The 15,219-nt window shown below is 46.2% G+C and overlaps 1 protein-coding gene across 1 annotated transcript in view; it reads right to left on the bottom strand.

Moving 5' to 3' along the window:
• Nucleotides 1-370: 370 nt before the first annotated feature.
• LOC124012159 (protein naked cuticle homolog 2-like) overlaps nt 371-15,219 on the bottom strand; it is a 22,341-nt gene continuing 7,492 nt past the window's right edge. Inside the window, exons 4-8 of the mRNA XM_046325633.1 lie at nt 13,828-13,888; nt 2,450-2,529; nt 2,216-2,311; nt 1,616-1,892; nt 371-1,476 (exon numbers count right to left, since the gene is read on the bottom strand). Of these exons, the coding sequence (XP_046181589.1) occupies nt 962-1,476; nt 1,616-1,892; nt 2,216-2,311; nt 2,450-2,529; nt 13,828-13,888 (1,029 nt within the window). The 3' untranslated portion in view covers nt 371-961. The remainder of the gene's footprint in view (nt 1,477-1,615; nt 1,893-2,215; nt 2,312-2,449; nt 2,530-13,827; nt 13,889-15,219) is intronic.

Consider the following 15,219-nt stretch of genomic DNA (forward strand, 5'->3'; position numbering starts at 1 on the left):
CTAACACTGGAACCTCCAGAGTGTTCTAACACTGGAACCTCCAAAGTGTTCTAACACTGGAACCTCCAGAGTGTTCTAACACTGGAACCTCCAGAGTGTTCTAACACTGGAACCTCCAGAGTGTTCTAACACTGGAACCTCCAAAGTGTTCTAACACTGGAACCTCCAGTGTTCCAAATACTTTGATGACAAGTGGCCATGAGAGAGAAACACATTTGACAAATTCCACACGCCATAAACAGTGTGTATTGCTTTTTTGTTTCTTGCAAATGTTTATTTTATTTAGATTTTTCATATTGCCAAATTTGAAAGCATCAGCCTTCATTAGAGAGTGTGTAATTTTCAATTGACACACTACAATGAACACAAACAAAGTTGATCATGCTTTAATACATCAAAATACAAACAATATAAAGCATACTGCATCAACTCTAATACAGGGATGTAACGGATTAAATATTTGCCTTAATGAAGGTATTCATTAATTATATTAAATGTAAGTTGTAATCACAGGAGGTTGGTGGCACCTTAATTGGGGAGAACAGACTTGTGGTAATAACTGGAGCGGATTCAGTGGAATGGTATCAAATATATCAAACACATGGTTTCCGTTCCATTTGCTCCATTCTGGCCATTATTATAAGCTGTTCTACCCTCAGCAGCCTCCACTATAAAAACCTGAGAAGAAACATCAGTTTAGAGGGCTTCCAAAGGTGAGTAGCATATTCAACATGGCACATTCAACATGAAACTCAGTTATCAACACAAGGCATAACAGTTCATTTTTGTACGGAGTTGCTATTACTCCTTAGCATGGAGAGTGGTGGTGTCCCACAGCCCTATACTATATCTAAGGCCCACCTGACCTGACCAGGAATGGCTCAGGGCCCTAGCTATGGGCTAAACCACAGGGAGGTGTTTCTCTCAGTCTCTGTATCCCTGAGTGGAGTGCAGACTGCAGTCATGTCGGGGGGTGGTAGTGGTAGTGATGGTGGTGGTGGTGATGGTGCTCGTGGTGGTGCTCATGCCTCTGAGCCAGGGAGACCAAGCCCCCATACAAGGCAGGCAGGCTGGGCAGCATCTCCCTCTCTCCCCCTGGCTGAGCTTGAGAAGCAGGCTGGTGTAGGTGGTGGAGGGTTCTGGAGGGGGACCCAGCTTCTCTAGCCCTGGAGCGAAGCCTCTTACTGTGGCTGTGCTGTAAGGGGAGTTGGGGCTGGAAGTGTGGCTGGGAGGAGTGGCACCACATGAAGGGCTGGTGGCCATGGAGCTTGCTTGATTTGCCCCCACGTCCTCCTCCCCCTCCTCCTCCTCCACTTCCTCTGTCTCTTTCCACTGCCTTGACGTGGCCCCTGAGAGACCTGTTGAAGGAGAGGCCCCTACCTCTGGACTCAGTTGCGCCGCAGTTCTCCCCTACCAACACTGAGCGGTGCTGCTGGTCTGAGCGTGCGTCCACTCTGGTCTCCCGAGAGGGGGCGTCTGCAGAGGATGGACAACAAACATCATGTTATGTTGCCATTTCTCTTTGTTGAATGTCATTCATCTTTGGTGTATTTTCAGTAAAAACATGTTGACTTTAGTGCCTCAAAAGTGCTGAAAATGGTCATTGTGTACCTACCTGCATTGTCAAACTTGGAGGAATAGTTCTCTACCCCAGCTAGGTCTAAGTAGTGGTTCCTGCGTTCTGTGTTTTCATCCACACAGTGAAAAATCCTCTCTGGGCTCCCAGCCTCCTCCTGCTGGACCTCCATTCTGTCACCTGTTCTAGAGCCCCGGCCAGAGCTGCTGGAGGGGCCTACCACCAGTTTGACCTTCAGGGCTGTGCTGCTACAGGACGGCTGCTTGGCCGACGCTTCAACCACCTCATAGATGGACTGCATGAGACTGCACATACCCTGTAACACACGCACACATCATTGTTCAGCCAGGCACATACACGCGCACACACGTGCACATCATCACACACACACACACACACACACACACACACACACACACACACACACACACACACACACACACACACACACACACACACACACACACACACACACACACACACACACACACACACACACACACACACACACACACACACACACACACACACACACACACACACACACACCATTAGCAGGGAAGCATAGTTATCTTAATCTAAAGAGAAAGCGTATTATGTGCAACAGTTGCTTGTTGTCGGCGTGTGAAGCTGCTGTACCTGCTTGGTGACTTTACCGCTGTTGTCAAAGTGATACAGTGTAAAAACCCTCTCTTGCCGAGTGTCATCCTCCAACACCACGGTGCACTCTGTGTCCTGTAACCATGAACAAACACAACGGATGAACAAACACAATTGTACCATATTATTCTCATCAAACAAACCCCTGCTTTACTGTATATACCAGTAATAAACTACTCTGTTATCTATATAGATTGTCCTTTTGAAGCTCACGTCAACATGGCTGTTTCTCTTCCTGGGCTGTCTGAATGGAAGGTGGATGGAGCTCTCCTTCTCCTCTGGTGGCAGTACCACTGTGAAAAACACAACATTCTCATTAGCCTTGGGCTGGGAATGCTTGTGTCGACTCAATCTATCACATTCTCATTAGCCTTGGGCTGGGAATGCTTGTGTCGACTCAATCTATCACATTCTCATTAGCCTTGGGCTGGGAAAGCTTGTGTAGACTCAATCTATCACATTCTCACTAGCCTTGGGCTGGGAAAGCTTGTGTCGACTCAATCTATCACATTCTCACTAGCCTTGGGCTGGGAAAGCTTGTGTCGACTCAATCTATCACATTCTCATTAGCCTTGGGCTGGGAAAGCTTGTGTAGACTCAATCTATCACATTCTCATTAGCCTCGGGCTGGGAAAGCTTGTGTCGACTCAATCTACAACATTCTCACTAGCCTCGGGCTGGGAAAGCTTGTGTAGACTCAATCTATCACATTCTCATTAGCCTTGGGCTGGGAAAGCTTGTGTAGACTCAATCTATCACATTCTCATTAGCCTCGGGCTGGGAAAGCTTGTGTCGACTCAATCTACAACATTCTCACTAGCCTTGGGCTGGGAATGCTTGTGTCGACTCAATCTATCACATTCTCATTAGCCTTGGGCTGGGAAAGCTTGTGTAGACTCAATCTATCACATTCTCATTAGCCTTGGGCTGGGAAAGCTTGTGTCGACTCAATCTATCACATTCTCACTAGCCTTGGGCTGGGAAAGCTTGTGTAGACTCAATCTATCACATTCTCACTAGCCTTGGGCTGGGAATGCTTGTGTCGACTCAATCTATCACATTCTCATTAGCCTTGGGCTGGGAAAGCTTGTGTCGACTCAATCTATCACATTCTCATTAGCCTTGGGCTGGGAAAGCTTGTGTAGACTCAATCTATCACATTCTCATTAGCCTCGGGCTGGGAAAGCTTGTGTCGACTCAATCTACAACATTCTCACTAGCCTCGGGCTGGGAAAGCTTGTGTAGACTCAATCTATCACATTCTCATTAGCCTTGGGCTGGGAAAGCTTGTGTAGACTCAATCTATCACATTCTCATTAGCCTCGGGCTGGGAAAGCTTGTGTCGACTCAATCTACAACATTCTCACTAGCCTTGGGCTGGGAATGCTTGTGTCGACTCAATCTATCACATTCTCATTAGCCTTGGGCTGGGAAAGCTTGTGTAGACTCAATCTATCACATTCTCACTAGCCTTGGGCTGGGAAAGCTTGTGTAGACTCAATCTATCACATTCTCACTAGCCTTGGGCTGGGAAAGCTTGTGTCGACTCAATCTATCACATTCTCATTAGCCTTGGGCTGGGAAAGCTTGTGTAGACTCAATCTATCACATTCTCATTAGCCTCGGGCTGGGAAAGCTTGTGTCGACTCAATCTACAACATTCTCACTAGCCTCGGGCTGGGAAAGCTTGTGTAGACTCAATCTATCACATTCTCATTAGCCTTGGGCTGGGAAAGCTTGTGTAGACTCAATCTATCACATTCTCATTAGCCTCGGGCTGGGAAAGCTTGTGTCGACTCAATCTACAACATTCTCACTAGCCTTGGGCTGGGAATGCTTGTGTCGACTCAATCTATCACATTCTCATTAGCCTTGGGCTGGGAAAGCTTGTGTAGACTCAATCTATCACATTCTCATTAGCCTTGGGCTGGGAAAGCTTGTGTCGACTCAATCTATCACATTCTCACTAGCCTTGGGCTGGGAAAGCTTGTGTAGACTCAATCTATCACATTCTCACTAGCCTTGGGCTGGGAATGCTTGTGTCGACTCAATCTATCACATTCTCATTAGCCTTGGGCTGGGAAAGCTTGTGTCGACTCAATCTATCACATTCTCATTAGCCTTGGGCTGGGAAAGCTTGTGTAGACTCAATCTATCACATTCTCATTAGCCTCGGGCTGGGAAAGCTTGTGTCGACTCAATCTACAACATTCTCACTAGCCTCGGGCTGAGAAAGCTTGTGTAGACTCAATCTATCACATTCTCATTAGCCTTGGGCTGGGAAAGCTTGTGTAGACTCAATCTATCACATTCTCATTAGCCTCGGGCTGGGAAAGCTTGTGTCGACTCAATCTACAACATTCTCACTAGCCTTGGGCTGGGAATGCTTGTGTCGACTCAATCTATCACATTCTCATTAGCCTTGGGCTGGGAATGCTTGTGTCGACTCAACCTATCACATTCTCATTAGCCTTGGGCTGGGAAAGCTTGTGTCGACTCAATCTATCACATTCTCATTAGCCTTGGGCTGGGAAAGCTTGTGTCGACTCAATCTACAACATTCTCACTAGCCTTGGGCTGGGAATGCTTGTGTCGACTCAATCTATCACATTCTCATTAGCCTTGGGCTGGGAAAGCTTGTGTCGACTCAATCTACAACATTCTCACTAGCCTTGGGCTGGGAATGCTTGTGTCGACTCAATCTATCACATTCTCATTAGCCTTGGGCTGGGAAAGCTTGTGTCGACTCAATCTATCACATTCTCATTAGCCTCGGGCTGGGAATGCTTGTGTCGACTCAATCTATCACATTCTCATTAGCCTCGGGTTGGGAATGCTTGTGTCGACTCAATCTATCACATTCTCATTAGCCTCGGGCTGGGAATGCTTGTGTCGACTCAATCTATCACATTCTCATTAGCCTTGGGCTGGGAAAGCTTGTGTCGACTCAATCTATCACATTCTCATTAGCCTTGGGCTGGGAAAGCTTGTGTCGACTCAATCTATCACATTCTCATTAGCCTCGGGCTGGGAATGCTTGTGTCGACTCAATCTATCACATTCTCATTAGCCTCGGGTTGGGAATGCTTGTGTCGACTCAATCTATCACATTCTCATTAGCCTCGGGCTGGGAAAGCTTGTGTCAACTCAATCTATCACAGTCTCATTAGCCTTGGGCTGGGAAAGCTTGTGTCGACTCAATCTATCACATTCTCATTAGCCTTGGGCTGGGAATGCTTGTGTAGACTCAACCTATCACATTCTCATTAGTCTTGGGCTGGGAAAGCTTGTGTCGACTCAATCTACAACATTCTCACTAGCCTTGGGCTGGGAATGCTTGTGTCGACTCAATCTATCACATTCTCATTAGCCTTGGGCTGGGAAAGCTTGTGTCGACTCAATCTACAACATTCTCACTAGCCTTGGGCTGGGAATGCTTGTGTCGACTCAATCTATCACATTCTCATTAGCCTTGGGCTGGGAATGCTTGTGTCGACTCAATCTATCACATTCTCATTAGCCTTGGGCTGGGAAAGCTTGTGTAGACTCAATCTATCACATTCTCACTAGCCTTGGGCTGGGAAAGCTTGTGTCGACTCAATCTATCACATTCTCACTAGCCTTGGGCTGGGAAAGCTTGTGTCGACTCAATCTATCACATTCTCATTAGCCTTGGGCTGGGAAAGCTTGTGTAGACTCAATCTATCACATTCTCATTAGCCTCGGGCTGGGAAAGCTTGTGTCGACTCAATCTACAACATTCTCACTAGCCTCGGGCTGGGAAAGCTTGTGTAGACTCAATCTATCACATTCTCATTAGCCTCGGGCTGGGAAAGCTTGTGTAGACTCAATCTATCACATTCTCATTAGCCTCGGGCTGGGAAAGCTTGTGTCGACTCAATCTACAACATTCTCACTAGCCTTGGGCTGGGAATGCTTGTGTCGACTCAATCTATCACATTCTCATTAGCCTTGGGCTGGGAAAGCTTGTGTAGACTCAATCTATCACATTCTCATTAGCCTTGGGCTGGGAAAGCTTGTGTCGACTCAATCTATCACATTCTCACTAGCCTTGGGCTGGGAAAGCTTGTGTAGACTCAATCTATCACATTCTCACTAGCCTTGGGCTGGGAATGCTTGTGTCGACTCAATCTATCACATTCTCATTAGCCTTGGGCTGGGAAAGCTTGTGTAGACTCAATCTATCACATTCTCATTAGCCTCGGGCTGGGAAAGCTTGTGTCGACTCAATCTACAACATTCTCACTAGCCTCGGGCTGGGAAAGCTTGTGTAGACTCAATCTATCACATTCTCATTAGCCTTGGGCTGGGAAAGCTTGTGTAGACTCAATCTATCACATTCTCATTAGCCTCGGGCTGGGAAAGCTTGTGTCGACTCAATCTACAACATTCTCACTAGCCTTGGGCTGGGAATGCTTGTGTCGACTCAATCTATCACATTCTCATTAGCCTTGGGCTGGGAAAGCTTGTGTAGACTCAATCTTCTCATCACATTCACATTCTCACTAGCCTTGGGCTGGGAAAGCTTGTGTAGACTCAATCTATCACATTCTCACTAGCCTTGGGCTGGGAAAGCTTGTGTCGACTCAATCTATCACATTCTCATTAGCCTCGGGCTGGGAAAGCTTGTGTCGACTCAATCTACAACATTCTCACTAGCCTCGGGCTGGGAAAGCTTGTGTAGACTCAATCTATCACATTCTCATTAGCCTTGGGCTGGGAAAGCTTGTGTAGACTCAATCTATCACATTCTCATTAGCCTCGGGCTGGGAAAGCTTGTGTCGACTCAATCTACAACATTCTCACTAGCCTTGGGCTGGGAATGCTTGTGTCGACTCAATCTATCACATTCTCATTAGCCTTGGGCTGGGAAAGCTTGTGTAGACTCAATCTATCACATTCTCATTAGCCTTGGGCTGGGAAAGCTTGTGTCGACTCAATCTATCACATTCTCACTAGCCTTGGGCTGGGAAAGCTTGTGTAGACTCAATCTATCACATTCTCACTAGCCTTGGGCTGGGAATGCTTGTGTCGACTCAATCTATCACATTCTCATTAGCCTTGGGCTGGGAAAGCTTGTGTCGACTTAATCTATCACATTCTCATTAGCCTTGGGCTGGGAAAGCTTGTGTCGACTCAATCTACAACATTCTTACTAGCCTCGGGCTGAGAAAGCTTGTGTAGACTCAATCTATCACATTCTCATTAGCCTTGGGCTGGGAAAGCTTGTGTAGACTCAATCTATCACATTCTCATTAGCCTCGGGCTGGGAAAGCTTGTGTCGACTCAATCTACAACATTCTCACTAGCCTTGGGCTGGGAATGCTTGTGTCGACTCAATCTATCACATTCTCATTAGCCTTGGGCTGGGAAAGCTTGTGTAGACTCAATCTATCACATTCTCATTAGCCTTGGGCTGGGAAAGCTTGTGTCGACTCAATCTATCACATTCTCACTAGCCTTGGGCTGGGAAAGCTTGTGTAGACTCAATCTATCACATTCTCACTAGCCTTGGGCTGGGAATGCTTGTGTCGACTCAATCTATCACATTCTCATTAGCCTTGGGCTGGGAAAGCTTGTGTCGACTCAATCTATCACATTCTCATTAGCCTTGGGCTGGGAAAGCTTGTGTAGACTCAATCTATCACATTCTCATTAGCCTTGGGCTGGGAAAGCTTGTGTAGACTCAATCTATCACATTCTCATTAGCCTTGGGCTGGGAAAGCTTGTGTAGACTCAATCTATCACATTCTCATTAGCCTCGGGCTGGGAAAGCTTGTGTCGACTCAATCTACAACATTCTCACTAGCCTTGGGCTGGGAATGCTTGTGTCGACTCAATCTATCACATTCTCATTAGCCTCGGGCTGGGAAAGCTTGTGTCGACTCAATCTACAACATTCTCACTAGCCTTGGGCTGGGAATGCTTGTGTCGACTCAATCTATCACATTCTCATTAGCCTTGGGCTGGGAAAGCTTGTGTCGACTCAATCTATCACATTCTCATTAGCCTTGGGCTGGGAAAGCTTGTGTAGACTCAATCTATCACATTCTCATTAGCCTTGGGCTGGGAAAGCTTGTGTCGACTCAATCTACAACATTCTCACTAGCCTTGGGCTGGGAATGCTTGTGTCGACTCAATCTATCACATTCTCATTAGCCTTGGGCTGGGAATGCTTGTGTCGACTCAACCTATCACATTCTCATTAGCCTTGGGCTGGGAAAGCTTGTGTCGACTCAATCTATCACATTCTCATTAGCCTTGGGCTGGGAAAGCTTGTGTCGACTCAATCTACAACATTCTCACTAGCCTTGGGCTGGGAATGCTTGTGTCGACTCAATCTATCACATTCTCATTAGCCTTGGGCTGGGAAAGCTTGTGTCGACTCAATCTACAACATTCTCACTAGCCTTGGGCTGGGAATGCTTGTGTCGACTCAATCTATCACATTCTCATTAGCCTTGGGCTGGGAAAGCTTGTGTCGACTCAATCTATCACATTCTCATTAGCCTCGGGCTGGGAATGCTTGTGTCGACTCAATCTATCACATTCTCATTAGCCTCGGGTTGGGAATGCTTGTGTCGACTCAATCTATCACATTCTCATTAGCCTCGGGCTGGGAATGCTTGTGTCGACTCAATCTATCACATTCTCATTAGCCTTGGGCTGGGAAAGCTTGTGTAGACTCAATCTATCACATTCTCACTAGCCTTGGGCTGGGAAAGCTTGTGTAGACTCAATCTATCACATTCTCACTAGCCTTGGGCTGGGAAAGCTTGTGTCGACTCAATCTATCACATTCTCATTAGCCTTGGGCTGGGAAAGCTTGTGTAGACTCAATCTATCACATTCTCATTAGCCTCGGGCTGGGAAAGCTTGTGTCGACTCAATCTACAACATTCTCACTAGCCTCGGGCTGGGAAAGCTTGTGTAGACTCAATCTATCACATTCTCATTAGCCTTGGGCTGGGAAAGCTTGTGTAGACTCAATCTATCACATTCTCATTAGCCTCGGGCTGGGAAAGCTTGTGTCGACTCAATCTACAACATTCTCACTAGCCTTGGGCTGGGAATGCTTGTGTCGACTCAATCTATCACATTCTCATTAGCCTTGGGCTGGGAAAGCTTGTGTAGACTCAATCTATCACATTCTCATTAGCCTTGGGCTGGGAAAGCTTGTGTCGACTCAATCTATCACATTCTCACTAGCCTTGGGCTGGGAAAGCTTGTGTAGACTCAATCTATCACATTCTCACTAGCCTTGGGCTGGGAATGCTTGTGTCGACTCAATCTATCACATTCTCATTAGCCTTGGGCTGGGAAAGCTTGTGTCGACTTAATCTATCACATTCTCATTAGCCTTGGGCTGGGAAAGCTTGTGTCGACTCAATCTACAACATTCTTACTAGCCTCGGGCTGAGAAAGCTTGTGTAGACTCAATCTATCACATTCTCATTAGCCTTGGGCTGGGAAAGCTTGTGTAGACTCAATCTATCACATTCTCATTAGCCTCGGGCTGGGAAAGCTTGTGTCGACTCAATCTACAACATTCTCACTAGCCTTGGGCTGGGAATGCTTGTGTCGACTCAATCTATCACATTCTCATTAGCCTTGGGCTGGGAAAGCTTGTGTAGACTCAATCTATCACATTCTCATTAGCCTTGGGCTGGGAAAGCTTGTGTCGACTCAATCTATCACATTCTCACTAGCCTTGGGCTGGGAAAGCTTGTGTAGACTCAATCTATCACATTCTCACTAGCCTTGGGCTGGGAATGCTTGTGTCGACTCAATCTATCACATTCTCATTAGCCTTGGGCTGGGAAAGCTTGTGTCGACTCAATCTATCACATTCTCATTAGCCTTGGGCTGGGAAAGCTTGTGTAGACTCAATCTATCACATTCTCATTAGCCTTGGGCTGGGAAAGCTTGTGTAGACTCAATCTATCACATTCTCATTAGCCTTGGGCTGGGAAAGCTTGTGTAGACTCAATCTATCACATTCGCATTAGCCTCGGGCTGGGAAAGCTTGTGTCGACTCAATCTACAACATTCTCACTAGCCTTGGGCTGGGAATGCTTGTGTCGACTCAATCTATCACATTCTCATTAGCCTCGGGCTGGGAAAGCTTGTGTCGACTCAATCTACAACATTCTCACTAGCCTTGGGCTGGGAATGCTTGTGTCGACTCAATCTATCACATTCTCATTAGCCTTGGGCTGGGAAAGCTTGTGTCGACTCAATCTATCACATTCTCATTAGCCTTGGGCTGGGAAAGCTTGTGTAGACTCAATCTATCACATTCTCATTAGCCTTGGGCTGGGAAAGCTTGTGTCGACTCAATCTACAACATTCTCACTAGCCTTGGGCTGGGAATGCTTGTGTCGACTCAATCTATCACATTCTCATTAGCCTTGGGCTGGGAATGCTTGTGTCGACTCAACCTATCACATTCTCATTAGCCTTGGGCTGGGAAAGCTTGTGTCGACTCAATCTATCACATTCTCATTAGCCTTGGGCTGGGAAAGCTTGTGTCGACTCAATCTACAACATTCTCACTAGCCTTGGGCTGGGAATGCTTGTGTCGACTCAATCTATCACATTCTCATTAGCCTTGGGCTGGGAAAGCTTGTGTCGACTCAATCTACAACATTCTCACTAGCCTTGGGCTGGGAATGCTTGTGTCGACTCAATCTATCACATTCTCATTAGCCTTGGGCTGGGAAAGCTTGTGTCGACTCAATCTATCACATTCTCATTAGCCTCGGGCTGGGAATGCTTGTGTCGACTCAATCTATCACATTCTCATTAGCCTCGGGTTGGGAATGCTTGTGTCGACTCAATCTATCACATTCTCATTAGCCTCGGGCTGGGAATGCTTGTGTCGACTCAATCTATCACATTCTCATTAGCCTTGGGCTGGGAAAGCTTGTGTCAACTCAATCTATCACAGTCTCATTAGCCTTGGGCTGGGAAAGCTTGTGTCGACTCAATCTATCACATTCTCATTAGCCTTGGGCTGGGAATGCTTGTGTAGACTCAACCTATCACATTCTCATTAGTCTTGGGCTGGGAAAGCTTGTGTCGACTCAATCTACAACATTCTCACTAGCCTTGGGCTGGGAATGCTTGTGTTGACTCAATCTATCACATTCTCATTAGCCTTGGGCTGGGAAAGCTTGTGTCGACTCAATCTACAACATTCTCACTAGCCTTGGGCTGGGAATGCTTGTGTCGACTCAATCTATCACATTCTCATTAGCCTTGGGCTGGGAAAGCTTGTGTCGACTCAATCTACAACATTCTCACTAGCCTTGGGCTGGGAATGCTTGTGTCGACTCAATCTATCACATTCTCATTAGCCTTGGGCTGGGAAAGCTTGTGTCGACTCAATCTATCACATTCTCATTAGCCTTGGGCTGGGAAAGCTTGTGTCGACTCAATCTACAACATTCTCACTAGCCTTGGGCTGGGAATGCTTGTGTCGACTCAATCTATCACATTCTCATTAGCCTTGGGCTGGGAAAGCTTGTGTCGACTCAATCTATCACATTCTCATTAGCCTTGGGCTGGGAAAGCTTGTGTCGACTCAACCTATCACATTCTCATTAGCCTCGGGCTGGGAAAGCTTGTGTCGACTCAATCTATCACATTCTCATTAGCCTTGGGCTGGGAAAGCTTGTGTAGACTCAATCTATCACATTCTCATTAGCCTCGGGCTGGGAAAGCTTGTGTCGACTCAATCTACAACATTCTCACTAGCCTTGGGCTGGGAATGCTTGTGTCGACTCAATCTATCACATTCTCATTAGCCTTGGGCTGGGAATGCTTGTGTCGACTCAACCTATCACATTCTCATTAGCCTTGGGCTGGGAAAGCTTGTGTCGACTCAATCTATCACATTCTCATTAGCCTTGGGCTGGGAAAGCTTGTGTCGACTCAATCTACAACATTCTCACTAGCCTTGGGCTGGGAATGCTTGTGTCGACTCAATCTATCACATTCTCATTAGCCTTGGGCTGGGAAAGCTTGTGTCGACTCAATCTACAACATTCTCACTAGCCTTGGGCTGGGAATGCTTGTGTCGACTCAATCTATCACATTCTCATTAGCCTTGGGCTGGGAAAGCTTGTGTCGACTCAATCTATCACATTCTCATTAGCCTCGGGCTGGGAATGCTTGTGTCGACTCAATCTATCACATTCTCATTAGCCTCAGGTTGGGAATGCTTGTGTCGACTCAATCTATCACATTCTCATTAGCCTCGGGCTGGGAATGCTTGTGTCGACTCAATCTATCACATTCTCATTAGCCTTGGGCTGGGAAAGCTTGTGTCAACTCAATCTATCACAGTCTCATTAGCCTTGGGCTGGGAAAGCTTGTGTCGACTCAATCTATCACATTCTCATTAGCCTTGGGCTGGGAATGCTTGTGTAGACTCAACCTATCACATTCTCATTAGTCTTGGGCTGGGAAAGCTTGTGTCGACTCAATCTACAACATTCTCACTAGCCTTGGGCTGGGAATGCTTGTGTCGACTCAATCTATCACATTCTCATTAGCCTTGGGCTGGGAAAGCTTGTGTCGACTCAATCTACAACATTCTCACTAGCCTTGGGCTGGGAATGCTTGTGTCGACTCAATCTATCACATTCTCATTAGCCTTGGGCTGGGAAAGCTTGTGTCGACTCAATCTACAACATTCTCACTAGCCTTGGGCTGGGAATGCTTGTGTCGACTCAATCTATCACATTCTCATTAGCCTTGGGCTGGGAAAGCTTGTGTCGACTCAATCTATCACATTCTCATTAGCCTTGGGCTGGGAAAGCTTGTGTCGACTCAATCTACAACATTCTCACTAGCCTTGGGCTGGGAATGCTTGTGTCGACTCAATCTATCACATTCTCATTAGCCTTGGGCTGGGAAAGCTTGTGTCGACTCAATCTATCACATTCTCATTAGCCTCGGGCTGGGAAAGCTTGTGTCGACTCAACCTATCACATTCTCATTAGCCTCGGGCTGGGAAAGCTTGTGTCGACTCAATCTATCACATTCTCATTAGCCTTGGGCTGGGAAAGCTTGTGTAGACTCAATCTATCACATTCTCATTAGCCTTGGGCTGGGAAAGCTTGTGTCGACTCAATCTACAACATTCTCACTAGCCTTGGGCTGGGAAAGCTTGTGTCGACTCAATCTATCACATTCTCATTAGCCTTGGGCTGGGAAAGCTTGTGTAGACTCAATCTATCACATTCTCATTAGCCTTGGGCTGGGAAAGCTTGTGTCGACTCAATCTATCACATTCTCATTAGCCTTGGGCTGGGAATGCTTGTGTCGACTCAATCTATCACATTCTCATTGAATGGGTATTTGCTGTTTACAGACGATAATACACACATAGTATCCCATGTTTAAGGCATTCGCGTACAAATATAAAACAAATGTCCTTTTTCCCAGACAAGAAAGGGGTATGCTTAGTAAAGATATGAATCATACTGAATCAAACATATTAATCATTGAGTATGATGTTAAGTTTATAATGCATATTTATAATGCCGTCTTTCTCTACTCACCCTGTAGGGGGCACTTATGGTCCAGGACCTGCTCTTCCTTCACTTCCCTTCTGCACAACTCCTGGAAAAAGAGGGAGAGGAGGGATGGACCAAGAGAGAATTAGGAGAGAAAACATTACAGAAGTGGGGTAGGAATAGAGAGAGGGAGAACAAAGCAAAAAGTGCCTCAGTGATGTGAGAGCAGGAAATCTTTGATCGTCTGGGGGCCTATTGTTTGTCATCATCTGGGTAAGTAATACTGTGAGAACCAGCATCACACCTCAACTTCTGATAAATGTAATAAAGTGATATGAATATATAATGTTTTCTAATCAGATGTAATGCAGACACAGCACATCCGCCTCTAAACACACACACACACACACACACACACACACACACACACACACACACACACACACACACACACACACACACACACACACACACACACACACACACACACACACACACACACACACACACACACACACACACACACACACACACACACACACACACACAAATTAGATATACAAGTAACTAGTAGAGTACCAGTAGTGATTCATTTCCCCTTTGGGATGAAAGCTGAGCTTCTAATCTGTCCCCTGATCTCCTCCACTCAATGAGACAGTGTGTTCTACAGCTGAGGTACTGAAGGTCAGCGGAGAGCCCCGGAACCTTGTCACATGGGACAGAATGGGGAATAGAAGGTCAAGACGTCACCACCCTGAACACAGGAGCCGCAGACAGATGACTGACCTTCTCTCCCACTTGGCACACACTGGTTGAATCATGACGTTGAACCAACGTGGAATAGACATTGAATTGACATCTGTGCCCAGTGGGCTGTTTGTCTCTGGTTTCTAATCTGGCTTTACTGAGAGATATAATCTGGCAGGGTCTATTTTCCTAACATATGAAGAGCTACTTCTGCTACTTCTGAGTCCAAAAATGGCTGACATTTGCTCAAATCTACCTCAGAATCAAATGTAAATATACAGAAGAAGCAGAAGACAACTTTCTATTCTATGCTAGGTGTTTTATTCTATATTATTTTATTCTAGTATAAAGCAGAGATGGAATATTGCACGGGAGAAAGGTAGAACCTATCAGGGTGAATTTACTGTAAGAGCAGGCAGGCAGTCTTGCCCTGGCCATGCCAGCTGTGACATCACTCTATCCAATAAAAGTAGATCCATTAAGTCACTCTTGGTAATAAAGTAATATCACCCACCGAGTTCCCATATATGAGTAGAAATCAGCGTCTCATATGGAAACAATAACACGTGGTAAATGTACAGACTATGTTCATGAACCTGCTGAGACTACAACCTATTTCTAATGCCTATGGGCTCAAAAATGCTCAAGATGGATATTAGCTTCAATGAATTCCACTGGGTACTTCTTGCT

The sequence above is a fragment of the Oncorhynchus gorbuscha genome, linkage group LG24 (genome assembly GCF_021184085.1).
Source record: "Oncorhynchus gorbuscha isolate QuinsamMale2020 ecotype Even-year linkage group LG24, OgorEven_v1.0, whole genome shotgun sequence".
Lineage (NCBI taxonomy): Eukaryota > Metazoa > Chordata > Actinopteri > Salmoniformes > Salmonidae > Oncorhynchus > Oncorhynchus gorbuscha.